At 37.4% G+C, this 27,986-nt stretch overlaps 2 protein-coding genes and 3 pseudogenes across 3 annotated transcripts in view; 3 read left to right on the top strand and 2 right to left on the bottom strand.

Annotated features, from left to right (window-relative positions):
* The window catches only part of LOC149044642 (DELTA-stichotoxin-She4b-like), a 43,834-nt gene that overhangs the window by 9,019 nt on the left and 6,829 nt on the right, over positions 1-27,986 (bottom strand). The gene's annotated exons all lie outside the window — the stretch shown is intronic.
* Positions 34-4,388, top strand: LOC149044646 (DELTA-stichotoxin-She4b-like). The gene is made up of 6 exons (XM_089207677.1): positions 34-218; positions 638-729; positions 1,229-1,288; positions 2,067-2,126; positions 2,192-2,242; positions 2,969-4,388. The coding sequence occupies exons 2-6, from the start codon at positions 660-662 to the stop codon at positions 3,523-3,525; spliced, it is 798 nt and encodes a 265-aa protein (XP_089063803.1). The 5' UTR covers positions 34-218; positions 638-659; the 3' UTR covers positions 3,526-4,388.
* Positions 7,587-8,373, top strand: LOC149044645 (DELTA-stichotoxin-She4b pseudogene; annotated as a pseudogene).
* LOC149044644 (DELTA-actitoxin-Oor1b pseudogene) lies at positions 17,243-25,307 on the bottom strand (annotated as a pseudogene). Its single transcript, XR_016186973.1, has 2 exons — positions 25,073-25,307; positions 17,243-19,061 (listed from the first exon to the last, which is right to left on the bottom strand). The product of XR_016186973.1 is annotated as a DELTA-actitoxin-Oor1b pseudogene (transcript).
* LOC149044643 (uncharacterized) lies at positions 25,705-27,595 on the top strand (annotated as a pseudogene).

The raw sequence follows: 27,986 nt of genomic DNA, 5'->3' as shown, positions 1-27,986 counted from the left end.
TCCGGAAAACTCGGAATGATGTTCCTTCCTCCTCACAGTGATTCATCTTTTCTACAATTTTCCGCAAAGATTAAGCGGAATTTTTACTTTAAAAAAGGGCCAAAGAATGGAATCACGTGATCGAGCATGAACATGATATAAGTGAACTAATTCGTAGTGCTTGTCAGTTGTAATCTCTCACAGCTTTGAGTTGGAAAGTTGCTACGCTATCATTCGAGGTGAGTATTCACGAATCTCAAGAAAAGATTTATCATTGTTACATGATGGTTATACCTAGTTGATGACACTAGCTATCAAGGCCCTTCCTGAAAGGGGTCATCAAAAACACTGAAAAAAAATATGGTATGCCTTGAAAATGTTACTTTATGATATTTATCTACTTTTCCTTTTTCGATTGAAATGTTTTGTTAGTTTTTGGTGAGAACAAGTTATTCAATTTGCTGTGAACAAAGGCATGAAATATTACACACTATATATTGACGTCGAAAAATGACGGAAACGTTTTTCTTTCAATGGTTTGGAGACAAAATCGGTTCTCAAAAAGATGCAAAATAGCGACGCGTCTCCTCTCACTTATAGCGTCACTTATCTGTTTCCTCAAACAAAGCCATTCTAATTTTGCTCTTTTCTATTATAGAGTCCACCACAGCTAACGCGAGATGAAAATGAAGACGCGTGCAGTTTTTTCGATTTTCCTGGTCGTGTTTTTCATGGGTTGCTGTGTATCAGGTATTTACAAGAGGCTTTCTAAGATCGTTTGAAATTTCAAATCGCAAACTTGTGAGAAATTGAAATCAGAAAACACATTTGCGAGTTATGATTTAAGACTTGTGTACCTCAACTGTCAGCTTTCTGCTTCTCTGTCTGTGGTTCTGAAGCAAGAGCTTTAAACGAGAAGTGATTATTACTGTGATAATCAGAAACATTCCCTCCACTCTCCTGGAGCCATATGGGAGAGAAAAACGGATAAACAAACCAGAGAACAAAGCGTGCAGAACCGTTATATAAACACAAGTAATTAACGCTACACCTGAAATTTTGTGTTCTGCTTCTCGTGTCAAACGTCGTTTAATATCAATACTTGTGACACCTTAAGCCCAAGAAGCAAATACTTCAATACTATCATTACTTTTCATTCATTCTTAATTCAAATAGTGACCAATTTACAATGTTATCGGTCGGCTCAGCGCACAATAGAAATATAAAATACTAAATCACTTTTTTTCAGGTGCCCACATAGAATTCGAAGAAGATTTCGAAGAATTTGGAAACATTGAACAAGAAATGGGTAAGGTCATTTATTCATGCCTAATTCGCGCCTATGTGCAGTTTCCTTTGCGGATAAAACTACTATCTTTTTTCTTGCTTTATTTTCTGCAGATTTTAAATAACGTATTATGTTCGTTAACAGTCTTTAAAAGTTAAACCTTTTTTCCTCTTGATAAAATGGAAAAATCAATCGCGTACAAGAGAATATCAACAGTTGATATTCTTTTTTCGCGTATTGACACCTCACTTGCAAACTTTTTTTGTATTTTGTTAGCTTTTTGCTTTGAGAAGCTAAAGAATTTTTTTGTCATAAGCAGTTTTGTCTCACAATAATTTCTAAAATAGCCTCTAGCCTCAGTACTTTCCGTAAGGTGAATGCCAATTGATATTTATCAAAGTAACTTTAGGCATAGCTTAAAATTTCACCCAACTTCAAAAGGAGTTTAAATAAAGTTTTCTACCTTCGCATTCAAAGCCATATGTCTTAAGGTTGGTCTCCGAGAAACCATTATCTATCTGTTGAGCCGTGACAGTTTCCGGGCAGGAAGTGTTTTTGATCGATCAATAGGACATAGGACAAAAGATTTTTTCCGGATCGTAAATTATGAAATACGTTTACTTCGTCAATAGGCATTTTAACCCACTAATCGTTTGAGTTTTTTCTGCTTCTCAAATTACACAGCATTTGATATCACCATCGTCCATTCATTCTCATAAAATGTTGTGACCACTTTGCAACGCTATCTGTCGGCTTGAATCAGAGTGTAGAGGTTGCTAAATTTTCACTCTGTTTTCAGGTGTCCAGAATGATTCCATCCAAGGACGTGGAGAAGAGGAAAACAATGAAGGAGAACTCGGTGAGCTCGTTCTTTTACTTAGCGACATACAGTTTCATTTTGTTAAATTATGATCTTGTTTCCAGGTTCCCACTTTGGACCCAAAAAGAGTTTTAATGACAAGCAAGAAATGGACCGTAAGCTCATTTCTTTTCAGTTCTTAACATTTTATTATCATTATTATTATTATTAATTTTATTAATAAATTTTTCTTTAGAAAGAAATGTGGAAAAATAATTTCAGTTATATTTAGTTTGCATTTTTTCATCTCTTGAGATAAAAGGAATATTTTATGAAACAATTAAGGATCCCAGTAGCTTATATGTTAAACTCGGTAGGAGCCAAAAGTTTAAAAAAAGGACACGTCGAATTGTTAAAGTACTTCGTCTGATTTTAATTCTGCACGTACAACTAGATTTTGAATGACTTACTGCTCTAAATGGAGAACAAATTAAACACTTTATCTGCACATAATTTACCACGGAGGGGGTTCGAGTTATCCAAAAAAAGTCCGTTTTGACGGTAGACGGTTAAATTTGCAAGCCATTTGGCGGTTGATTGTTCAAAATCACAAATCATTTAAGGGGTGATAATTCAGTTAAAGGATAAATTTTTTTTGGAACATCTGATTAAATCAATCGTAAGAATTAAGTTCAGAGAGTTTATAGTTCCAAACATTTCCCCTTCCCAAACCTAGGCGTGGCATGAACAAATATTGCATATATAAACATTCTAATCACCATTCTAAAGAAGATTAATTTCATTTCTTTTTCACCTCAGGGAAGGATCATTGCTTTATTTGATAAAAGTAAGATTCCAACATTCGATTTAAGGCTATGATTTCTTTTATCATTTCTCTGCAGAGGGGGAACATGAACAGAGCAAGCGAGTGGACCCTGGTACAGTGATAGCAGCAACCCAGCTGACCTTGGACACTCTTACAAAACTGCTTGACACGATAGCGTCGGTCGGCCGCAAGATTGCCATCGGTTTTGATAATGAAACACCTTACAAATGGCAGGCTCTGAATGCATACTTTTACTCTGGTTCATCTGATACAATTTTACCCAAGTTCGTGCAGAGAAAAGAGGCGGGTCTTTATACTGCAAGGAAGACGAAAGGCCCTGTAGCTAGAGGAAGCGTAGGTGTGTTTACCTACTACGTGCCAAGTGTCGGCAAGACCATTGCAGTCATGTTCAGCGTACCATTCAACTATCATTGGTATAGCAACTGGTGGGATGTCAAGGTCTACCCTGGTAAGAGGAGAGCTGATTATAATATGTGGTATGACATGTACTACGGAAATCCCTTTAAAGGAGATGATGGATGGCATGACAAAGCTATAGGTGAAGGATTCCGCGTAGAAGGAATAATGACAAGCGCAGGAGAGAGTAGAATGGAATTAGATATCTATAAGTGAATCCCTACGTGCTTTTGTCTTTGATACATTGACACAGTGTAATAACTGCGTGAAAGTCCAACAATTTTTTTTTTTGCCGTGTGCATGACAATGTTTTGGATAAACGTTTACGTAGCTATTAGGCTTCACAGGATAACGTTTTGATTCATTAATTTCATTATAAGTGGAGTAAAATTCAGGAAGGGAATAATTTCAATCGTGTCAATCAGAAAGTGCAAGAAAATCACCAGTGGAACACATTTTCAGTAATTTCAATCTTCCATCATCCGCGTAGAGAGCTCGCAATTATTAACTTTAACAACTGCTGTTTTCCTAATTGTCAAGAAGAGTAGTGTTAAGTTGGTCGTTCGTATATGATGGAAACGTTCAATAGTCTCATTGCAATTTCAATCATCTTTGTTTTACATTGGAAACTTTGGATTACAATTTGTTTATTTTGAGAGGATAGCATTCACTAGGTAGATGAATCTCATTGGTTTATTATATCTGCTGCGTGAATTTCATTGGTTGTGAAACTGTCTGATAACAAACTTTTTCTGATTGGTCCTTCAACAGCCAATCAACTTAATAGATAAATGATGTTAAGAACCAATCAGATTCTAACACTTTGATATTGGCACGATTGAGTGATAAAGCTTCGCGTTAAGAGTGTTCTGGTTTCAGAAAAGATTCTTTAAGGTGTGATAGTCTTTTGATATGATAAATCAGTTATAAACTTTGGTAATAGTATTGTAAGATGCTCACTTTGTGAGCGCGTGTGTTTCACAATACGTTCCTTTTTTTTTCTTCTTTTTGATAACTATGTAGTGCACGAATGTTGTAGACATTTTGTCATTTAAAAAACCACTTTATTTTTATACAAATTGCCGCTTTATTTATAAACTGTCTTTATTTTTATCATCTGTTTCTCCCTTCACCGTAAAGAATCCCCTAACATCTGAATCTCACTTTTGGTTTTGCACTTTGATACTGCTACAAAGCCACAGAGAACTCAGTGGTGCCCTTAGCTTACCTCTCTAGGTTCACTCGACCTAAGCTTGTTGCATATTGTTGAGATTAATGATGTCTGAACATCTTGTGAAATATTGAGCTCGGTCGTGAAATAAGAAAGTTGTTTACCAGTCACAAGGGTAGAACATGGCCTCACTTACTGTCGAGCTTTGGCTCAGGGGGAGAGCATTTGAATACAAATAACGAATAGCTTGTACTTCACTTCAGGCGGCGTCCAATTTAACTTGGTGTACGACGTCTAAAATCAGAAATTTTTCAAGTTTTAGTAATTTCAAGCTGTAGTAACTAGAATTTGCATATGTTTATCATCAAGAACTGCGAAGTTATTTTGTATTGTTTTTCTTTCTATTAATCAAGTTGGCGTTTTTGTGTGAGGTTACTTAAGGTTTAAGTAAAGCCGGTAGCCAGTATAAGCGTTGTTTTTGGTAGATTTTTCATTCACTAGTTGATCTCATCTAGGGCAGTCGTTTTGTTGGTTTTTGCAAGCGCCGTGTACTTTTGTTTGAGAGTTTTTGCTAACGGTCTTGGTTACACCACAAATTGTAAGTTCATTTCTGTTTCATGTAGCTTTGTTGTTACCATTGTCGTTATTCTTGACGTTATCATGTTTGTACTTAGATATTTGTATTCATTATTTGTTTCACGTTTATACGTTTACACATCTTTCATCTTTACGTTTGTTTATCTGGGAGTTATTAAGACGTGCTTTCAAGTTTGGCGTAAACTTAGCAACACAAGCCTCACTTTGAAGACGTCTTTGATGGACTCCTGGCACCAGTCACTCTCACTCACTTTTCCCAAGTCCGCTTAACCCTTTACCTCCCATGAGCGATCAAGAGAGAATTTCTCCTTATAATATCAGTACAATATCAAGAAGAGAAGTGATGAGAATAAAGTAAAATATCAATTCGGGGCTTATTAGTTGATCCAATACCAAACTCTCCAAATTGACATATTAAGAATTGTGTATCAGACAGTAAAGAGAATAACAAATAAGATCTTAGGAGTTAAAGGGTTAAACATAAGTATACCATAGAGACTGATCAAAAAGATGGCAAAACAAACCTGGAAAAGAATTAGTTTACACATTAAAGGCTTAAAGGAAGGTGTTAAGGTGGGGGCATATTGTCTTGCTTCAGGGGGCAAACTCGTAAAGGTGATAGGGAAAATGGGAAGGAACCTTTTATAAACCCTTTATTGCGCCATTCCTGTGGCAATTTAAAGGACATGTGATATTCGAGAACACAACTGTGTGCCTTAAAATGTCTGGGGAAGGTGAAATTTTGCAAAAAACCTCGTTTTTATTGCATTGTTCGGGAAAGTTCGACAAGTTTGGAATGCTGTTCCCACCATTTCACACTGAATCATCTCTTTTAATCGTCCGCAGAAATTTAGCGAAATATGTGATTATAACCCAAATAAACGAATGCCTTGTCACGTGATTGTGCATGAACATAATAATAAGAGTGAACAAATCTGTGGTAATCGTTAAGTGCGCCCGTCTGATAGCCTTGAGTCAGAACGTTGTTCCACCACCTCTGAAGGTGAGTATTAACCAATATGCTAGTTGAGGCTCAAATGTAAACAATTAGAAAAATGCATCATCATCATGTACTAGAAACTCAGTTTTAAATGTGTGATCTGTAAGGCCGTTCAGGATCGCTTAGCACTTCGTTATCGATACGTAGTAGTCTGGATTGGCTAAGTTCCCTTGATTCATCAAATTTACCAAAATTTAAGGACTACCGGTCTTTTATTTGCTAACACAAGCAAACATTTCTAGCCCCTAATCCTTTCTTAGGGGGAAGGGGGGAGAAGGGTCCATATCCGATTTTCTGGAGTGCAAAAGCCTTCCAGTGATTTGAAAACCTTGACCGGATGCCGGTCATTTAGCAGCACCGTAAAATCTAGCTTCAAGGCATTTACTTTTTAAATTGAAGAGGCTTGTTAGCGCATATGTTTTACAATCTACATAATATATTTGAGATGGATCTATTTCAAATGCTAGTGGTGTCAGCTTCTTAACTCCGTTTGTTAAAAGGCGAACAAGATTCCACGCATATTTTTGAGCTTGAAGAATGGGCTACTGTATGGAAATATAAAGTCAACTTGGCATGGCTATCTCTTTAGTACGCTACTCCCTCACGAACGTAAAAAAGGAAGGAGCTTGCTTAGGGTTAGGTTTTCAGACGATTTCAAATGTTTTAATTTAGCGAGATCCTAAATGAGGTCATGCATGCATCCATTTGCTGCCTTAATAACTTGTGTGGCGTTGCATTGCAAATTCCTACGTTAAGCGACTCGAACTTGTTGTTAAAGAGCTTATTTTTGTGTGAAATATAGATGCTGAAGAAATGAAACATTTTGCCGAGAGATGTCCATCATTCAGAGCACATTAGAGCGCGCTACTTTGCAATGCAGTAAACTAGCCACATGCCGGCAGGATCACTACGGTTATCTTTTGTTGCTAGCTTGAAAATTTAATTTGTATTCGTAATGAGAACTTGTGAAATAATTATTTCCAAAAAGGAATAACTAAGAGAAGAAATGTAATACATTCATGATTACAGTGAAGACAATACGAGATATAACATTTTGGCTTTCAAACTTCAATTTATTTCATTCAGCCGCACAAGGTTTTTTTTAAGGACATCTTAGGTCAAGCGCAGCAACAAAATGGAGAATGAAATATCGATATCATAGGGCTTGAATATGCGTTTGCACTTTGTTGAGCCTCTAGATGGGCAATCGAGGTGTTACGCTTTTAAGTTAGAGGTGAAATCGAGGGCTTGTCTTTCTAAACAAGTCATGCATAGCGCTAGACAGAGAAAGTCACATTTTCTTTCTCACTTGCAACTGCTCGTATTTACCGATAAAACTTCTTGTCGAGGATAAGATAACTCTCTTGGATTGGTGCCTTTAGAACACTTTATTGTGGCCGACTGCTGAAGAGAACAGAACTGAACTCAGCCACAGTGTCGTTGCCATCTTAAAATTTTAAATGGCCTAATTTCTTTGTAGGATTAGTGACCTAGAACGAGTAGAACACGATGGATCCAGTGATACCAGCCGATCAGTTAGGACCAAAAGTTCTGGAAGAATTTTTCAAATCAATTTCACCCACAAATCGGGGAATTGCCATTGGCATCACTAATGAAACATCCCATCAGTGGAATGCAATGAATGCATACTTCTATTCCGGTTCCCCCGGCCCAAATGTCCTACCCGAATTCGTGAAGAGCCAGGAAGCAATTCTGTATACGGCCACGAAACCAACTGGTCTACCAAGAGGAAGTGTGGGGGTGATTACCTTCTTTATCCCAGATGACAACATGACCGTAGCAGTCATGTTCAGTGTACCATTCGACCGTAATTTGTTTGAAAACTGGTGGGATGCCAAGGTTTATCGCAATAAGACAGAAGCTGACTATAATGTGTGGTCTTTCATGTATTACAATCACAATCCCTTCCGAGGTGATGACGGCTGGCATGAGAAACAAATAAGTGAAGGTTACCGCGTGAAGGGCGTCATGACAAGCACAGGCCAATGTAAGCTGCAGTTATAAATATCTGGAAGCCGGAATCTCTACAAACTGAAATAACTGCGTGAAAGTCTGTTAGTTCTTTGTTCTATTTTTTACTTGACAGTTTTTGTTTTGTTGCAAAGTTGGCGCTGCAGTATTTTCGGATAGAATAAACATTTTGGAAGTTTCAAAGCTGTACACTAAAGACGTTTGAATTCAAAGTCGGAATTTCTTTGGGTTCAAACTATCGCGATGAGTTTCTTAATTGTGACTGTCTTGTCTGACCTCCATTAGTAAACGTGCTTAATTTGTCGACTGTTTTTGCCTTGTAACCACACTAAAATTTTTGTCTTGGCCCACGCAGTCAAAGATTAATTCGATTGATCGGATGCATTAACTAAGCTGTTATTCATTTTTGAGGTTCTGTTAGAGGTTTTTGGGTTCTGCCGACGATTGTTCTATCTTCCCAAGTCAGATGGTTAGCATGTCCATGCATGCCTAAAAATAGTAAATAAAAAAACGTGTTCTTTACAGAGACTTGTAGTGGGAGAATCAAAGAGAAAGTGATCGTCCATAATTTGAGTCAGTCGACCAAGTTATCCAGAGTGAAGTAACTTTTATGAAATTAAGATTTTATAAGAGAATCAACAGAGATTAAATAAGACTTAAGGGAAAGGTCGAAATTAGTTCGCGAGCTGGGCCCGACAACTCGGTGGTAAAAGTACAAAAAGAAAGAATGCATAGGTTGGTCATTGCTTAAGAATATTTTCTGGCTCCTAAGGAGCCATTATTGTTCAGTTATTTCATTACAACAAGTTCCAAAGATTTTCTGTGAACATAACCGTAAAATAGTGTCAAAATAGTAAGATAATGACTTGAGTAATTAATCGCCCCCCCTAATCGGCATTAGTCATGCGTCAGTAAACACGTCTAGGAATTAGCATACTGATCGGGACTTTGTCATGGTTTCGCTGTGAAAATCCATTTTTGATCAAAATATATCATATTTTTTGACAGAATGAATCATGGTACCGTAAGCAAACAAGTTGAAGATTTTGGGGCGAACTGATTTAGGTGGTGACGAACTTCTCTCATTTCAGGGGGAAATGTCGCAAAAGGCTGTAGGGGAAAATGGAAAAAAAATTATACAAACCCTTTATCACAGCATTCCTGCGAAAAAGTTGAAGGTCATGTGGCATTCGAAAACACAACTGCGTGCCCGGCTTAAAATGTCTGGGGAAGGTTAAATTTTGCAAAACATTTCGTTTTTCTGGCATTGTTCAGGAAAGTTTAAGAAGTTTGAGATACTGTTCCTTCCTATTCACAACGAATCATCTTATTGACTCGTCGCAGAAATTTAGCGAAAAATGTTCCTATAACCCAAATAATCGAATGCCTTATCACGTGATTGCGCATGAATTTTATCATATCAGTAAACAAATCCGTGGTATTCGTCAAGTGCGCCCGTCTGACAGCTTTGAGTCAGAACATTGCTCCACCGCCTTTCAAGGTGAGTATTTACCAATATGATCGTCGAGGCTCAAATGCAAACAATAGGAAAGATTCATTATCAACATGTACTAGAAACTAAGTTTTCGTGCCTTAAGCCCGGCGTAAACCAAGTATTAGATATGTATTAGATATGTGATCTGTAAGGCCGTTCAGGATCGCTTAGCACTCCGTTATCAATATGTGGCAATTTGGACTGGCTGAGTTTCTTTGATTCGTCAAATTTACCAAAATTGAAAGACTACTGGTCTTTTAGTGGTTCACACTAGCAAACATCTGTAGTCCCTACTCCTTTCTTAGGGAGGGGAGGGTCTGTATCCGATTTTCTGGAGAAAAAAAGCCTTTCAGTGTTCTGAAAATCTTGACCGAATGCCGGTCATTTGGCAAAAGCGTAAAATCTAGCTTCGAAGCATTTACTTTTTAAAATGAGGAGGCTTGCTAGCGCTTAATGTTTTACGCTTTACAGTATATACTTGAGATTGATGTATTTCAAATGCTAGTGGTGTAAGCTTTTTTAACTCAGGTTGTCAAAAAGCGAACAAGCTTGAGCTTGAAGAATGGGTTATTGTCTGGAGAATCCAAAGGCACCTCGGGTACCTCATTCCCTCGAATACGCTACCCCCTCATGCACGTAAAAAAAGGGAAGGGAATCGAAAATTGATCCTCAATTTCAACATTTTTCCTTTTTCCCAAAGAATGGTTCTTTAATTTCTTTTAACGTACCAAGAACCCAATTAGATTCCAAGCATTCCTTTAGGTACTAAGAGCTCGATAACTTGTGCGGCGTCGCATTTCAAATTCTTAAAGAAAAGCTAAGCGACTTGTACTTATTGTGAAAGTGCTTATTTTGCTATTAAATATAGATTCTGCTAAATCGAAACATTGTACAGATTTCCATTGTTGTAAACATACCATGCAGCTATGCCGGCAGGATTACATAAGTAATCTTTTGTTGCTCACTTAAAAAAATCCCATTTGGTTACGTAATGAGAACTTTTAAAATATCATGTTAAAAAAGGAATAAATAATGAATATTTTATAGTAATATTTTATGCCTTTGTTCACAGCAAATTGAGTAACTTGTTCTCACCAAAAACTAACAAAACATTTCAATCGAAAAAGGAAAAGTAGATAAATATCATAAAGTAACATTTTCAAGGCATACCATATTTTTTTTCAGTGTTTTTGATGACCCCTTTCAGGAAGGGCCTGTTGAAGGCCTAAATGTAATAACTGTCCTAAATGTAATAAAGTCCTAAATGTAATAACATTTGGTCCTAAATGTAATAAAGTCCTAAATGTAATAACATTTAGTCCTAAATGTAATAAGCCTCTAATGCAATCGTTTAACTCCTTCAGTGCATTATTGTTATGGCGGACATCCACCTTGAGATGTTAAAGTGGCAGCTGTTGCACCAAAAAGCCGCTGACCAGTATACATATCACACTATGGGCTCGCTGATATCAATGGGCGTCCTTTTACTTGCTGGACATAAGAAATATCAGCAGTCGAAGTATGGTCCTTTGAGCGGTTTATTGATCGAGTTGGAAAAAATTATTTCCAGCCTAAAGTAGGCTTGTGCTTGGCTGGAAGCTCAATAGGATGGAATCGATTGGTACGTAATCATTAGGACTTTTTGGAAAAGAAATTTACTACAATTGATGATGAACTAGCATGTTATTGTTGATGTTATCGTTCGTGTGAAAGTCCTAAGTACTGATGCACCATTTTAGAGCAGTCTGAATGATTTCGCTGTCACATGTTAATCCAAAAGAAAAGTGTTATCATCAATAGTGTTACTGAAATTTTGCACATCTATGTTATTCAGTGTCAATTGATTTTAATGAAGCATTTGAGTTCGTTTTTAAGAATGACTACCTTGATTTATTCAATTTTGAACCTGCGATATTGCATTTGTAGCCCTCTATGGCTTTACTCCACCTCAGTAATCAGTTCATGTACCATATGACTATAAATGGAAACTGTTGAGCTTTCCTTTTTCATTCATCTATTTATCTATTCATTTTCTCCCCTCACGGCCGGGAGAAGAGATGAAGTCAAAAAATGAAATGTAGACTTGAGATCAACTTTAAAATATATGTTTTCCCAATATTTCGGTTCGGGAACTGATGAACCTGTCATAAGGGGATAAAGGAAAAAAATGAATGGTTTATCAGACCATCAACTGACCATCATGCGTTGAATGTTGTAGCTCAATGCTCTTGCGTGGAAAAAAGGCAACATGTCGAGACCTGTGATCGTGAAATGGTATAATATATGATTGGTCAGTAGATATCTTGCTCTGTAAGTCACTTTATCATATAGCTAGCAGCGCGCGCGAGCAAGATGAAGTGAATCCTGTGTTCTGACTGGCTACCTGAGCGGGCATGATGGGCCTACCCTCACCCGCTTTGGATTCCCCGTATTGACCCCACGCAAGAAAACTTACAAAGTTCGTAACTTTTGGACAATGTCGGCATATACATAGAAAAAAAATAAACGACCCTCTTGGGTTTATTGTGTTGCAAACACAGTTGGCTTTCACTATCGGTTCTCGAAATAAACAAGCCATTCTTGATTCTTATCAAAGCTTTTCTATACAATGAATCCTTTAATGATTAAGCCAAGAGAATACAAACTCTCTTGACCAAGCTTGTTCGGTCAAGATAACTGGATGTTAGCCTCGTTCTCAGTCCATAAAAACGCAAAAAAAAAAAACAAAAAAAAAAAAAAAGAACTCGCCCAATATCCAGCCATTTTGACCTCACGCTTGGTCAATAACACTTATGAATATGTTTTATGCAGACCCATACAAATCTGGTAAGGAAAGACAGTACAAAAAATGCACTTACGAGCCCGGAATTTGTCTAACGTATAGGTCAGTGGACTTCCTTTTCCTTGTAATTTGGTTCATGAAGTGTTAACTCCAGCACTGATCACACAAGTATATCGTCAAAATCTGTTACACTTAATTAAGAGTCTGAGCCCATGATATAAAGAGAGCTATTGATCAGCGTTGTCATTGCTTTTGCGTCCGTCAATTTGATGCCAAAAGCACATCAGTATAAGGTTTTGTAGCCAATGCTTCTCAACCTACGTCTTTAGCAAATAAAAAGACCCTGATTAATATCAGCGAGCCCGCAATATGCCATGAATACAGGTCAGAGGATTCTTTGGTGCAATAGCTGTCACTTTAACATCTCAATGTTAGCACAGTTAAACGATTGCATTGGAGGCTTATTACATTTAGGACCTAACGTTATTACATTTAGGACTTTATTACATTTAGGACCAAATGTTATTACATTTAGGACTTTATTACATTTAGGACAGTTATTACATTTAGGACTTCAACAGGGCCTTGATAGCTAGTGTCATCAACTGGGTGTAACCATCATGTAACAATGATAAATCTTTTCTTGAGATTCGTGAATACTCACCTCGAATGATAGCGTAACAACTTTCCAACTCAAAGCTGTGAGAGATTACAACTGACAAGCACTACGAATTAGTTCACTTATATCATGTTCATGCTCGATCACGTGATTCCATTCTTTGGCACTTTTTTAAAGTAAAAATTCCGCTTAATCTTTGCGGAAAATTGTAGAAAAGATGAATCACTGTGAGGAGGAAGGAACATCATTCCGAGTTTTCCGGAGCAATTCAATAAAACGGAACTCTTAGACGTCATACAGAGGTGTCGGGGACATTTATCCTGTCCAAAGCACTTTCGAGCACAAACTAGTGTTTTTATTAGGTCTATGTGATCTTTGAATTCCCATTGAATTCGTGCAGTAAACTGTAACAAAAAACTCATTAACTCAAGTAGCACTTGAATCTTGTGGTAAACTTCAATTTGATTGCCTAACTTTGAGAACCACAGCTTTTCAAGTCTGAGGCAGTTAATGAAGTAATTAGCGAGTTGTTTCTGCCCTCAATAATTTTATGTCAAATCAGATATCATGTCAAATCGGATGTTCACAATAGAGACAGGAAGTTTTCTTTTCTACTTTAACTCTGTCTTTCTGTTTTTCATTCCTTTCTTAATTTTCTCTTCTCCTCAGATAAACCTTGTCCAATAATTAAGAACAATGCTATACATAACAATTTGTAGCGTTTGACGCCAGCTGAAGTCATCCCAAATTTGCTCTGGTGTTTGAAATAAGTCATGGAGATGTCTAATGCATATGATGTTTACATCACCAATAATGTAATCGAACTCAGCAAAGATTAATAAATTAAAGTTAGTATGTTGTGTTTGGTTTGTTGGTTAGTGAGTCATCAATAAGTCTGTGTTTTAAGGATGCAGAGAGTTTTTCGCATCTGCTCGGAGTGACATGTTCTAAATTAGTTAGCTAACCCTTCAAATCCATTCGCCTACAAGAATTTGAGCTTTGTCAAACAACAGCGTTGTAGTAGGGCAAGAGAGTGAATGTAATTCGCCTAACCAAAGGAAAAAATGTCGGAAGGTGAGGTATGTTTCCTGAGAAACGGCGGTGCTGCGCCAACGGAAAGGGGGGGGGGGGGGGGGGACTTATAACTAGATAAATTGGTTTTATCAACTGAGTTGATAATATAGCTTAGCCGTAAATAATCTCTAAAGCTGATGTTTCGAGCGCCAGCCTTTCGTTGGAGCGAATGAGAGACTTTACAAGAGGTATCTTTATTGGTAAAAGTTAAGGTGTCATAAGATTTGAACAACTCAAAAACTTTATCTAAAACGGTGGTTTGTTCACTTAACAATAAAGGTAGGTTAATTTTTAAGTTAAAATTGATATATTTAAATAAATCAAAACTAAAGTAGAGACCAAACACGTCGAGTTTTGTCCCAATAGCGTGCGATTTGCAGTAGGAGTACAGCAAGAAAATGGCCTAACTCCGTGAAAATGCACGCTATATATTTTGGTCTGGCGCGCTCGCTTTTCACGGGCCAAAAATAATATTTTTACATGATAAACACGAATAATTTCTCGTTGAAAAGAGCTCTTTTATTTTATGTACATTTATATATCCCCGATGTTATGGTCGTCTGAAATATAGCAAAATTCAGCCTACAAACGCAATAGAAAATATAATGTACTTTACGCGGGTGGTTACAAACGAAAGAAAGTTCAGTTAGAGATGAAATATAGTTGCAAAGCTACTCAAAGGAATGGAAAACAACTTATGAAAAAATTAATCCAAGATAATTTTTCTTTGTCTTGTGCGAGCGTTGTGAAAATGCACTAAAAGCCCAATAGAAATTATGCAAATTAGGTACGTTTTGGCCGATTTCGAACTTTCGTATTTTTTTCCAAATTAAAAACTCGCTGGAACTTTTGAATATTATATTTGAAAACGATTCACCAAAAGGGTCTTTTGGAGCAAATAAAAAAAAAGTTGAATTTTTGTGGTGCTGCGTCGGTGGGAGAGTATAACAGGTAATTTGGTGTTAACAGCCGAGTTGAAAACGTAAATTGGCCACCGTAAAGAGTTAAAAGGCTGACGTTTCGAGCGTTAGCCCTTCGTCAGAGCGATAGACGCTGGGCTAACGCTCGAAACGTCAGACTTTTAACTCTTTACGGTGGCCAATTTACGTTTAGAATCGACCGCCAAAATAAGAGAGGTGGTGGAGTGTGCGCTTGCGTGCGACAAAACTTTCAAGTCTGAGGTACTCGACGAAATTTCAGGAATATCGGACAATGGACTCCATCAACTCTGAGTAAAGATGCAAGTACCAAATTTGAAGTTATTTCTTGTTTGCACGACCTACTGGCCTCCTCGAACGCCAACTACGTCGCTCGACCTCAGTGCAAGTCTAATCTGTGCATCTCTCCTGAAGGAACCGATCTATTTACTTGGGGACATAAACTGTAACTTGCTACAGCCCGATCTAATTGATTCCCATGCTTTTGCGAACTTCTGTTACACATATAGTTGATACCAGATGGTAACTAAGCCAACACGTATGACAGATTCCACCTAAGTTTTATTAGATATAATTCTTGTCTCAGACGCGAAGCAAGTCACCCAAGTTAAAGTTCTGTCGTCATCAATAAGTGATCACGATCTTGTCTATGTTACGTGGAGACAGGAAAAGCAGCGAATTTCAACTACGTTTATGACCACTAGAAGTTTCAAAAATTACTCCTTGGAGAGATTTAATAACGACTTCATAAGGGCACCTTGGTCAGTTCTGGAAACCTTCGACGATCCCGAACTTTACGCCTTTTAATTTGTTGTTTAACGAAATTTTGGGCAGACATGCACCTTTAAATACCATTCGTCTGTAGGGACGACCGAATCCTTTTATCACCGATGAAGTTCGCGACCTAATGGCAACAAGAAATGCTGGAAACATAAGTTCAAACAACCTAAAGATCCATTGGCTCGGTCTAACCACAAGAGCTATTGCCATGAGGTGAAACGGAAAATTCGCCTGACTGAAAAGGAATTTATGGCACAACAGATCAAAGAAAACGGAATAACACCAATATCAGGTGGATATTGGTATCTTTCTGCTCAATTTCCCAACGCTTGGAAAATTGCGAAAGGGACACCTATTTTGAAAGAAAGTGACTGGGAGATTCCTAACAATTATAGACCTATTTCACTGTTACCCTGCTTTCAAAGATTTGCGAGAGAGTTGCCCACAATCAGCTTATATCCTTTTTAATAGCAAACAAACAAATGGTGAGGAACGAGAAGTGCGGTAACGAGAAGTGGAATTCTACTGAGACATCCATCTTACAAACAACTGATACTATCCTTGAAGTCATAGATAAGAAACAGCTAACTGCCACTGTGCTGCTCTACATGAGCAAAGCTTTTGATAGCGTTGACCATGAAATCCTCCTGTCCAAGCTTCAGGATATTGGATAGTCACCTATCGCTATCAAATGGTTTGACAGCTTACTCCGGTCGCGCTACCAAGTTGTTAATATTCACAATGCTATATCAGACCAACTTCCTATGACTTGTGGGGAGCCACTAGGAAGCATTTTGGGACCGTTGCTGTTTTGCATCTACAATAATGATCTTCCGAGTATTCCACGCCGCAGCTCGCCACAGTGCTACATAGATGATACTAAACTGATACTAATTTCAGCCTACAGGACCAGGCAAACGCGATTACTAAATTGAATGAAGACTTATGCTGATTAAGTCGGTCCAGTAGTAACTGGATCGGCCTTTAGAAACCAACTTCTTTTTAACCCTACTAAAACCGTAACTATTTCAATTATTTTTGGCAGCAGAGCGATAGCCAGCAAAGTAGAGGATGTCAGTCTAACTTTATTAGGAAAGAAAATTAGACCGGCTGCCGTTGCTAAGGACTTAGGAGTTATTCTGGATCCTTGTTTGACATACAATGATCACATAGCTTCAACAGTATCTAGTTGTATGGCACGCCTAGGCCAGATTAATCGAGTTAAACATGCTTTTGACTCAACCACCTTAACTATTGGAATTAATGCCGTGGTCTTTAGCAAGCTATATCATTGTTGTAATTTTTGGGGCAACACCTCAGAGCACAACCTGAGTAGGATCCAAGCTGTGCAAAATTTCGCGGCCCGTATCGTCAGCAATTCAAGGAAATACGACATTTCCCCCATTCTTAAAGATTTAAAGAGGCTACCTCGAAGACAGTTGCATTATCGCCACGCAATAATGGCCTTTCAATGCACGACTGGGTGCACACCAGACTCTTTATTTTCTAAATATATCCAGAGAGCTACCATCACTAAGCGTACAACGAGGAACTCCCAGGTGCTAAATATTCCTCTGTATAAAACCGCCACAGGACAAAGAACTTTCTACTACAGGACAGTCAAACTCGGGAACTCGTTAGACTCTAATCTTAAGTTGAACCCGACACTAAAGGACTTCAAACGTGGCTCGAAGAGAAGCCTTACCTCAAACTTTTTAAAGACTTAATTGCTTTTGTTATTTAAATTTGATTTAATTAAATCAATTAATTTATTAATTTAATTAATTTAATTTTAACTTTAATTTATTAATTTATTAATTAATTTATTTATTTATGCTATTTACTAGCTAATTAGCTTAGTAAATTAATAGTATATAGTCTTAATTATTTCTTTATTCTAAAAAGCCCATTTGGGACGAATAAAGTAAGTATGCATGTTAACAACAAATTACCTTATTTTTGTACTCTTACCACTGAGTTGTTGGGCTCAGCTAGAAAAGTACACTCGACCTGTCTTTTAAGTCTTCTTCAATCTCTACCGGTTCTCTTATAAAATCTTAATTACATAAAAGTTACTTCACTCTGGATAACTTGGTCGACTGACTCAAACTCTAATCGATTACTCTTTCTTTGATTCTCCCACTACTAGTCACTCTAAAGTACACGTTTTTTTAATTAATATTTGTAGGCATCGCGCATGTGTGGGCATGCTAGCCAACTGACTTAGGAAGATTAAACAATCGTTGGCAGAACACTAACATAAAAACTTCTAGCAAAACTTCACAAATGAACAACAACATAGTTAATGCATTCTGTAGTGTATTGATTATACATGTACCTATCTTAATTGTTGACAACAACCTTAGCATGGGTTCTAAGGTGAGCACTTTGTACTTAATTCAGTAAATGTACTACTCGCAGTAATCCTACTGTACTGGAAAATACCTGCATGCTGTAAAATTACTATAAGTCAGTAAACTCTTATACTTGTATAAGTGTAACGTGTTTATCAATAAAGTTCAGTTAGCCTTTGGCAATGAAGAAGGAACAATCTTTCTATGTCTGAATGACGACGCTACACGTTCGATCAACCGAATTAATCTTTGACGCTCAAAACAACAATTACATCGGCTTGAGCTTGTCATGATGCCCTCCACGTGGTAACCTTCACCTATTTCTTCCTCATGCCAGCCGTTATCACCTTCGAAGGGTTCTTGATAGTACATTTGAGACGACATATCCTTGTCAGCTTCTTTCCAGATCTTTAACTGTAGCTTACATCGGCTTGAGCTTGTCATGTAGCCCTTCACGTGGTAACCTTCACCTAATTCTTTCTCATGCCAGCCGTTATCACCTTCGAAGGGTTCTTGATTGTACATGCGAGACCACATATCATAGTCAGGTACTTCCTTATTGCGATAAACCTTGGCATTCCACCAGTTTCTATACAAAGGGCGGGAGAATGGTACACTGAACATGGCTGCTACGGTCATGTTGTCATCTGGGATGAAGAAGGTAATCACGCCCGCACTTCCACTTGGTAGACCAGTTGGTTTCGTGGCCTTATACAGAATTGCTTCCTGGCTCTTCACGAATTCGGGTAGGACATTTGGGCCGAGGGAACCGGAATAGAAGTATGCATTCATTGCATTCCACTGATGGGATGTTTCATTGGCGATGCCAATGGCAATTCCCCGATTTGTGGGTGACAGTGATTTGAAAACTTCTTCCAGAACTTTTGGTCCTAACTGATCGGCTGGTATCACTGGATCCATCGTGTTCTACTCGTTCTAGGTCACTAATCCTACAAAGAAATTAGGCCATTTAAAATTTTAAGATGGCAACGACACTGTGGCTGAGTTCAGTTCTGTCTTCTTCAGCAGTCGGCCACAATAAAGTGTTCTAAAGACACCAATCCAAGAGAGTTATCTTATCCTCGACAAGAAGTCTTATCGGTAAATACGAGCAGTTGCAAGTGAGAAAGAAAATGTGACTTTCTCTGTCTAGCGCTATGCATGACTTGTTTAGAAAGACAAGCCCTCGATTTCACCTCTAACTTAAAAGCGTAACACCTCGATTGCCCATCTAGAGGCTCAACAAAGTGCAAACGCATACTCAAGCCCTATGATATCGATATTTCATTCTCCATTTTGTTGCTGCGCTTGACTTAAGATGTCCTTAAAAAAAACCTTGTGCTGCTGAATGAAATAAATTGAAGTTTAAAATGCCAAAATGTTATATCTCGTATTGTCTTCACTGTAATCATGAATGTATTGCATTTCTTCCCTTAGTTATTCCTTTTTGGAAATAATTATCTCACAAGTTCTCATTACGAATACCAATTAAATTTTCAAGCTAGCAACAAAAGATAACCGTAGTGATCCTGCCGGCATGTGGCTAGTTTACTGCATTGCAAAGTAGCGCGCTCTAATGTGCTCTGAATGATGGACATCTCTCGGCAAAATGTTTCATTTCTTCAGCATCTATATTTCACACAAAAATAAGCTCTTTAACAACAAGCTCGAGTCGCTTAACGTAGGAATTTGCAATGCGACGCCACACAAGTTATTGTTATTAGTTTTGGTTGCAGTGAACAGTGCTACTTGATCTCTTCTCACGAATTCAGGTAAAGTTCTTCGCCCAGGTTTACCAGAAAAGAAGAATACATTCGTTCCACTCCACTCATAAGATGTTTCATTAGCGATGCCGATGGCAATTCCTAGCCTTGTGGGTGGCATTGAATTGAAAAGATCTTCCACTGACTGATCGGCTGGTATCACTACTTTATCCATAGTGTTCTCTTTGTTCTAGGTCAGTAATCCTACAGAGAAATTAGGCCATTTAAAACTGTAAGAAGGTAGACACTGTGGCTGAGTTCAGATCTGTCTTCTACAGCAGTCGACCACAATAAAGAATTCTAAAGGCACCAATCCAAGAGAGTTCTTACCCTCGACAAGAAGTTTTATTGCGTAAATACGAGCTATTGCAGGTGATAAAGAAAATGTGACTTTTTCCGTCTAGCGCTATGCGTGACTTGATTAGAAAGACAAGCCCTCGATTTGACTACTAATGTGAAAGCGTCACACCTCGATTGCCCCTTTAGAGGCTCAGCAAAGTGCAAACGCATATTCAAGCGCAATAATTTCGATACTTCATTCTCCATTTTTACTTTATTTAACTTAAGATGTCCTTTTAAAAAATAGGTCCGCAATGCGTACGTGTGTGGCTTGCGAAATTGAGCTGCTTTTTAGTGGCTTGTGTCTTATTGAGTTTCTGTTAAAAGAGCAAATATCTGATTACGGTTAGATAGTTTTCAATATTGTTCCTCTCAATCAATAAAAAAAGATAACTAGCATATAATAGTCCTGGAATGTTCATTTTGAAGATGAGGGTTATTGGCCAAACTTTGCTATAGAGGTCTCATTTTGACAACAAAGGTTGCACATGTAAACTAAGGATTTTAGGAACTGAAAAAAGGTCAGCGTCATCTCTCATAGTGGCCTGATAGATTCAGTCATGATTCTGTTTACATTACGAAGTACGAACATTACGAAAATTGTAAGTTGATTGTCTTTTTCAAGGCAAGTGATATGAAATTAACTCTAGGGAAGCATTTTTTTTTTTTTTTTTTGCATTTTGCATACCAGTACAAGAGAACAAAACTTTGCAGAAGGGCCAGAACATTCGGGAAACGATGTAGTATACACTAGAAGCTATTGGGAGCTTGATTTGGTTTGAACGTATGACTAATTTTGGAAAGTAACACAATGCTGAGCATAAGTTTCTATTGACCATTAGGGCACAAAGTTCTATTTTCAGTTGGTCGAGAGCAAAACGTTTACTGTAATTATTTTATTTGGTTTTTGTGGGACTGTATTTTCAATAAAGAACACTGAAAAATTTAGTTGAGGTAGGTGGATATGGGTTGCAAATGGAAGAATCTAGGGAAAAAAGATAGGTGCATAACAAGATCAGAGCACAAGCAAAATTTTAATGAATCATATGTTGAGTAGTACTCTGAATTAACGTTACATTAACGTTGCTAGTCATTTTTAACCCAATAAGATTTACAATTTAACCTTGAGGTTTTACTTAACAGAAGGTTCAGTAGGGATAGAGTGTCACCATAATAGATTTCAGGAACAGTAATCAGAAACATAACTTAAACACAACAGAGTTCAATGTACAGGCAAGTGCATAATGGTATCATGATTTCAAGTACCAGAATCTTTCAAGTTTTCGTATTCTTGAAATTGCAATTTTATGCCAGTGTGTTTACCAAATTCAAGCTATGTGGAGACATAAAATGAATAGGTCAACTTGACATCATCATGCAAATGGTCAACGTGACATCATCATGCAAAGTGCTAATCTACTGTACAAAAAGGTCCAAAACTAACATGGTAAGCAACTGAACTTCATGTATCACTTAACAAATAGAGAAGCCTTGACTGCTCTGTTCTGTTGCAAAGCACGCAGGAAGCGGCTAAAGCAATAGAGAAGTGTAGGGAGAAACACGAGACGTAGTCGAGTGTTTCTCCCCACTTCTTGAGTGCTCTAGCCGCTTCCTAAGTGCTTTATAACAGAACAGAGCACAGTCAAGGCTTCTCTATTTGTTTTATAATAAAGAATACGTTAAATTCCCCAAGCACTGCTTTCAATTTTCAAAACAAACTTTACTTCCAAAGCGAACAACAGTGTCGTCAGCATGCTATATACTCTCATAAAGCACGCTACAATAAGCCAATCAGAATCCCTGCTAGAATGGTTCAAATAATCTGATTGGCTGTACAAGATTAAAGCTGTCAAAAAATGTCAAACAATCAAAGTTCAAAAACCCATAAAGTTCACATTCTGCAATAGTTAAAAATTTGAATAGTTCGGCAGGTCGAATTTAACGCTTCTGCCTAAAGTTTTTTAGTCTCTAATACAGAATCTGAAAGTGAAATGTTCAGTGAAACTAGACCGAACTGTGGCTCATGAAAACACGTAAGTTTTTTCACATGACAAGTGGAAAACAAACAGTTCAAGGCGAGTGTTTTATTAATGAACGACAACCGAATTCACGGGAACATAAAGATCGTTCGGGATGACAGCGCCGTGACACTCGGCCGCAGTGACTGGTGTGGCCTTCCACTCAACGCATCGGAAAGGATATCAGAGCAAGCTCTTATTTTTTCACTTGAAGGGAGGCCGATGTAGTTCCTGAGGCTTGCTTCACTGCGATGACCGAAGATCGCCATGATGAGCTAGCCGCGATGGACCTCAGCGTGATCGCAGTCGCTCTGACAGCGGCATGATTAGTATGAATGTTAACAGTTATGCCAGTCTGGTTATATTTTTCGTCATTCCTGTTTTTTTTTGTTCTGTTTTGCTTTTGATCACGAAACTTTACATACTATACGAGTGTTGGCTGTGTTTGATTTTCATTACCGTACGTAAGCTTGTCTATTTCGTTTTCTCCTTGAGGATTTTCGTCTCTGTTCACGTTATAACAACATAAATTACGGTGCCTGGCCTTTTTAAAAACCTTCTTTTGGTTCTTCTGTTGCTACTTGCCGGCTCGCTTGTTCCGAAATTTCACTTTCAATTAACGAAAAAAAAAGCCAGAGAGAAGTCCAGGAAAAAGGTCAAAATAATACAATTTGACAGATGGCGTAACAGCTTTAGCTCAGCTTTATGCTCTATACTCTCGTGGAGCACGCTCTTTCAACCAATGACAGCACGCGTTATATCCGAACTTTATTATAATTTGTGTTAGAGCATACAAGAGGACTTGTGAGACCTGCTTCACCCTCATTTGCCACAAAAACATTGAACTTCTGGTACCAATCAAATTCAGAATGACTGTGACAATTGGGAATTGATCTGTGCTTTTAGGGGGGTCTAAATACGTGATTTGAACACTGGGTCTCCGAGGATGCTGATGGTTATTTAATCCACATAAAGTAGCTCTAACTATAAACATAACAAATGTCAGTTGCATTAAACTGTCTTCATAAAAACTCTTCAAAGTCTAAGTGTTACTTTGGTATTCTAAATAAGCACAGGTAAACTTTTCACAAACAACAAATGTTATGAGCTCATAGGGTGTGTGCAGTTTGAAGTATTTGAAAAATTTACCAGTGGTTACCACATGAGAAATCATGTTATTACTTATTAGTAATGTATACATGAAAGATACACATTCACAGGAAATGTACAATTTGTATTTTTTAAAATATTAAAATATTTGTATTTTTATAAAAGCGAAATCACTTTGTCACTGAGTTTCGGTGTATTACTTCCCCAAAGTTTGGAATCAATCACAATAGACATTAAGCGCCAAGGTTTTCATGTTAACGATAAACTGCAGTTTCAGGTGTTAGACATTTGTGACTTCTATCGGTCTAGCTATGTAAACATGAAAGAATAATTTCATTTGAAGAGGCCGTCGCATTGAATTTCCAGACAACAGCAGTGTTTGATTTTCAAATGGCAACAAAAGGTCCTATTTTCACTTATTGGCTAAAAAATTGTTTATTCTGTTCTTATTCAATGACATGTAATGACAAGGTTGGCAGGGTATTCTGCAGTTTAACCAAAATTGTATATTGTATAACAGAAATTCAGGATAAAAAACGTTTCGGTAAATGACTTATGTGAAACGTGATCGCACCGAGAGTCAATATTCAACCTGGTGCAACCTGCACTAAAGGTCCAGACCATGAAATTCTGGCCTGTGAGAGCACAACTCTTCCCTGTGATCCGCACTTAGAAGAAAAGCCGATTGTAGGAAAGCCTGCATGTGAAATCAAAGCAACGAAGATGAACAAAAACTAGATAAAAAACTATCTTCGACAACATGTTACAGCCATGTATACAAAATGGCCGCTTTCCAAAGCTTTGAAGCATACGTAACTTAGCTGAGCGTAGACTGGAACTTATCCTCCACGATAATAAACCACGTAACAAGCGCTCTGTTCAATGTAACTAATCAAGCAGGAATATCTTGGATCATGACATTGCGTGGTTTACACTTCCTGTAAGCCACACAAAACCCTTATGCCAAAGAAAGAAATAAATCGAAATTGAAGTTTGAAAGCCAAAATATTATATCTCGAATTATTTTCACCGTAATCATGAATGTACTGCATTTCTTTCATTAGTAATTCCTTTTGTAAAATAATTATTACATAAGTTCTCATTACGAATACAAATGGAATTTTCAAGCGAGCAACAAATTATCATGTTACCTAGGTGATCCAACCGCTGTGGCTAATTAATTTTTTACTGCGTTGCTAAGTAGCGCGCTTTTACATGGTCTGAATGATGGACATCTCTCGGCAAATTGCTTGATTTCGCAGTATCTATATTTAAATTAAAAATAAGCTCTTTAACAACAAGCTCAAGTCACTTAACATTTTGCCGTTTGAAAATCATTTTTTAAGAAAATCCACAATTGTCGGAAATGAAAATAAATTTTTAAGCTCCTTCCTTTTTTACGTTCGTGAGGAAGAAGCTTACTGACTAGAACGAGCTATATAGCCATGCCAAGTTTGACTTTCTTCGTATCCGATTGCTTCACGAGACGCTACAACATTATTGGTCTCAGCAATATGCAAGAAACTTAGGTCGTGTGAACTTAGTAAGGAGAGCTTGGGGCACCACTGAGTTCTCTGTGGCTTTGTAGTAGAAAATCAAAATACAAAAACTGAAATTCTGAATTAGACTCCTCAAGTGAGACTCCGATTATAAAATGAAGACAGATTGTTACAAAAACATTACACTTAAGCGGGCGTAATCACAAAGCACATGAAATACAATAAAACTTACCGACTGTTTCGAGTTTAGAGTGTCCAACACGAACAACACCTTCGGTTAACAAATATGTCCGCACTAACACGACAGGTGCTTCTTCGACAAAGCACACAATCGATTTCCCGGATGTAGACGTAAAAATGTAGGCACGCAATGGGAGCCACAAGCTTATTACTGGGATACCTGTGGTATCCCAGTCACAAAACGCCTTTGTTTTTTTGTCGTCTTCCATCCTCAAGGAACTTGTGTACTGTTAAAAGTTAACACCTTAAATGAGCTGATAAACTATTTTCAAGGTCCTTATCAAAATCCAAACGTTTTATTTGAACTCAAAGGTGTACATATCGATGAAAAACAAATGTGATATGACAGATATTTCTGATCAACAGTTGTCAGCTGTCCCCCTCGAAGCAAATCATGCAGATGCTGAAATTGAAATTGAGCGCACTAATCTACTAGTCCTCTAGTATCACTACACTAGATCCCAAGAATCCAGTACCATCCAGGTATTCCAGTTACCCTGCTCACAGGGTCTAGTTTTTTTATTTTCCTCAACCGCAAAATGAAAAAATTGCGCAATAGTACCCAGTGGTCGATGGGCCCTCAACACCATGACAACTAACTGTGATCCAAAATGGTTAAATGCTGGTACACAGTGTGCAGCTATGTCACTTGCTTCCCTCATATATAACAAGGGGAATGGTATTGTATCCTCAATGGACTTGGTTAACATCATGAACATTGGTAATAAATTGTATTCTGGCCTATCTAGTCTACCCAGGCAATCATATTTACTGTTAACAGAAGTCTAATAAATGGTAATAGTGTTTAATATTAATTAACAGCTTCAGTATAGTCCAAGCTATACTGGTACTATACATGGTACTTGTCAAGTACAAGATTTCAATTATTGTATGTCATTTGCTAATGCTATGCAGGCTTTGCTAGGACAAAATTATAATTCCTTTCTTTTAACAATCCTTAGTATTACAGTAGGTTTTTACTGTAATGGTGATGGTAAGTTTAAGATGTTTGATTCTCATAGTAGAGATTCATATGGTATGCCCCATTCTCAAAAAACTCGTGTACTGTTAGAAGTTAACACCTTAAATGGGCAAATAAACTATTTTCAAATGTTTTATTTCAACTCAAAGGTGTACATATTAATGAAGAACAATGTGATATGACAGATATATCTAATCAACAGTTGTCAGCTCTCCCCCCTGAAGCAAATCATACAGATTCTGAAATTACAACCATTCATATCCCCTTGTTATGCTGTTGTGCCACATCTTTTTAAAGCATTTGTTTTTCCATCATCAAATATTGTGGGTATTGGAATTAACAGACTCTAAATAGAATCACTGACCATGCAAACAAGTTTTACAAAGAAAAACTCAATGGCAATAACCATCCACTGACTATCAAAAATTTCCAAATATTTCCAAATCCACTTCAAGTATATGATGCAGATTTTAATATTGCCTTTAATTTGGAGAAACAAGAAATACTATGCTGAACATCTCTTGGAAGCAAACTATTGGTTCAGAAGTTAATCACAGATAATACTAAGGATAATACTGGGTTTTTAATGTGGATTTCAAATTATTGCTTCAGCTGTATTTTTTAGCACAGTAATGTGAAAACAAAAGCAAAAAGTGTTCAGCACTATATTATAAGACTCAGTTCACACAATGGCACACAATGGCACACAATGGCACACAATGGCACACAATGGCACACAATGGCACACTTGATATATTTGAAAAAATGAGTGACAGATTTTCTTATTCAGTCATTAGCGGATATTGTAAAAGAGCAATTCCATAGTAAAGATGTAGAATATTGTATTAAATTTATATGTTGTTCAACTAATTTGTCAAATGCTGGAAGACAAAAAGAAGAGGCTAAAAATAAGTCTCGTAGTCAGAAAGAACTACATGCAAAAAGGAGAAAAGAAAGCTATGCACAAATGGAACCTGCCATGAAAAAAAAGTTTTGCTTGATAAAGCAATATGGTACAAGTCACTCGATCCTGCAGAAAAAGAAAAGCTTTTATCTCGCAGAGCTGAATGGTATAAATCACTGGATCCCAAAGAAAAAGAAAAGCTTTCGTCCAAATCAGCAGATCAGTATAAATCACTTGGTTCTGCAGAAAAACAAAATCTTTTGTCTAGCAGAGCAATTTGGTATGAATCACTGGATACTGCACAAAAACAAAAGAAAGCAGAATGGTTTAACTCCCTCAATTCTGCACAAAAACAGGAAAGAGCAGAATGGTATAAGTCATTGAATCCTGAAGAAAAAGGAAAACTTTTGTCTGGCAAAGCAGAATGGTATATAACACTGGATCCTGAAGACAAAGATAGGGTTATATCACAAGTCCAAGCTAATATGGAAGCCTATAGAAACTCAGTTCAACATGATTTATATTATAAGATCACAGCTTTTCAAAGCAAAATAAGGGAAGGTCCATATTATATTTGCTCTGTTTGTAACAGAGTACTATACAGAAAAACTGTTATCCAGTTAAAATAACAAATGTACAACACTCAACAAGAACTATTTACTGAGTTGTATATCCATGACTCCTTTCCGTCTTGGGATGGCCTATCACCTATCGCCTGATGACAAACTTTTTTGAGATAGGTGTATCCCTTAGCCAGACTTTGAGCTCACTATTTCAGTATACTAGTCTTACACTCGTAGTATAACTACACTTGATCCCAAGGATCTAGTCCCACCCAGGTATCCCAGTTACCCTGCTCACAGGGTCTAGTTGAGTAAAGCAATGATCCTTCCAGGCGAAAAAGAAATTAAATTTATCTTTGTTAGAATGGTGATAGGAATGTTTATATGTGTAATAATTTTCCACTCCACGCTTAGGTTGAGGAAGGGGAAATGTTTAGAACTATAACCTCTCTAAACA

The sequence above is a fragment of the Pocillopora damicornis genome, chromosome 5 (genome assembly GCF_964200805.1).
Source record: "Pocillopora damicornis chromosome 5, jaPocDami1.2, whole genome shotgun sequence".
NCBI lineage: Eukaryota > Metazoa > Cnidaria > Anthozoa > Scleractinia > Pocilloporidae > Pocillopora > Pocillopora damicornis.
Note: the sequence above shows the minus strand (reverse complement) of the source record. Positions and strands in the feature narration are given on the sequence as shown.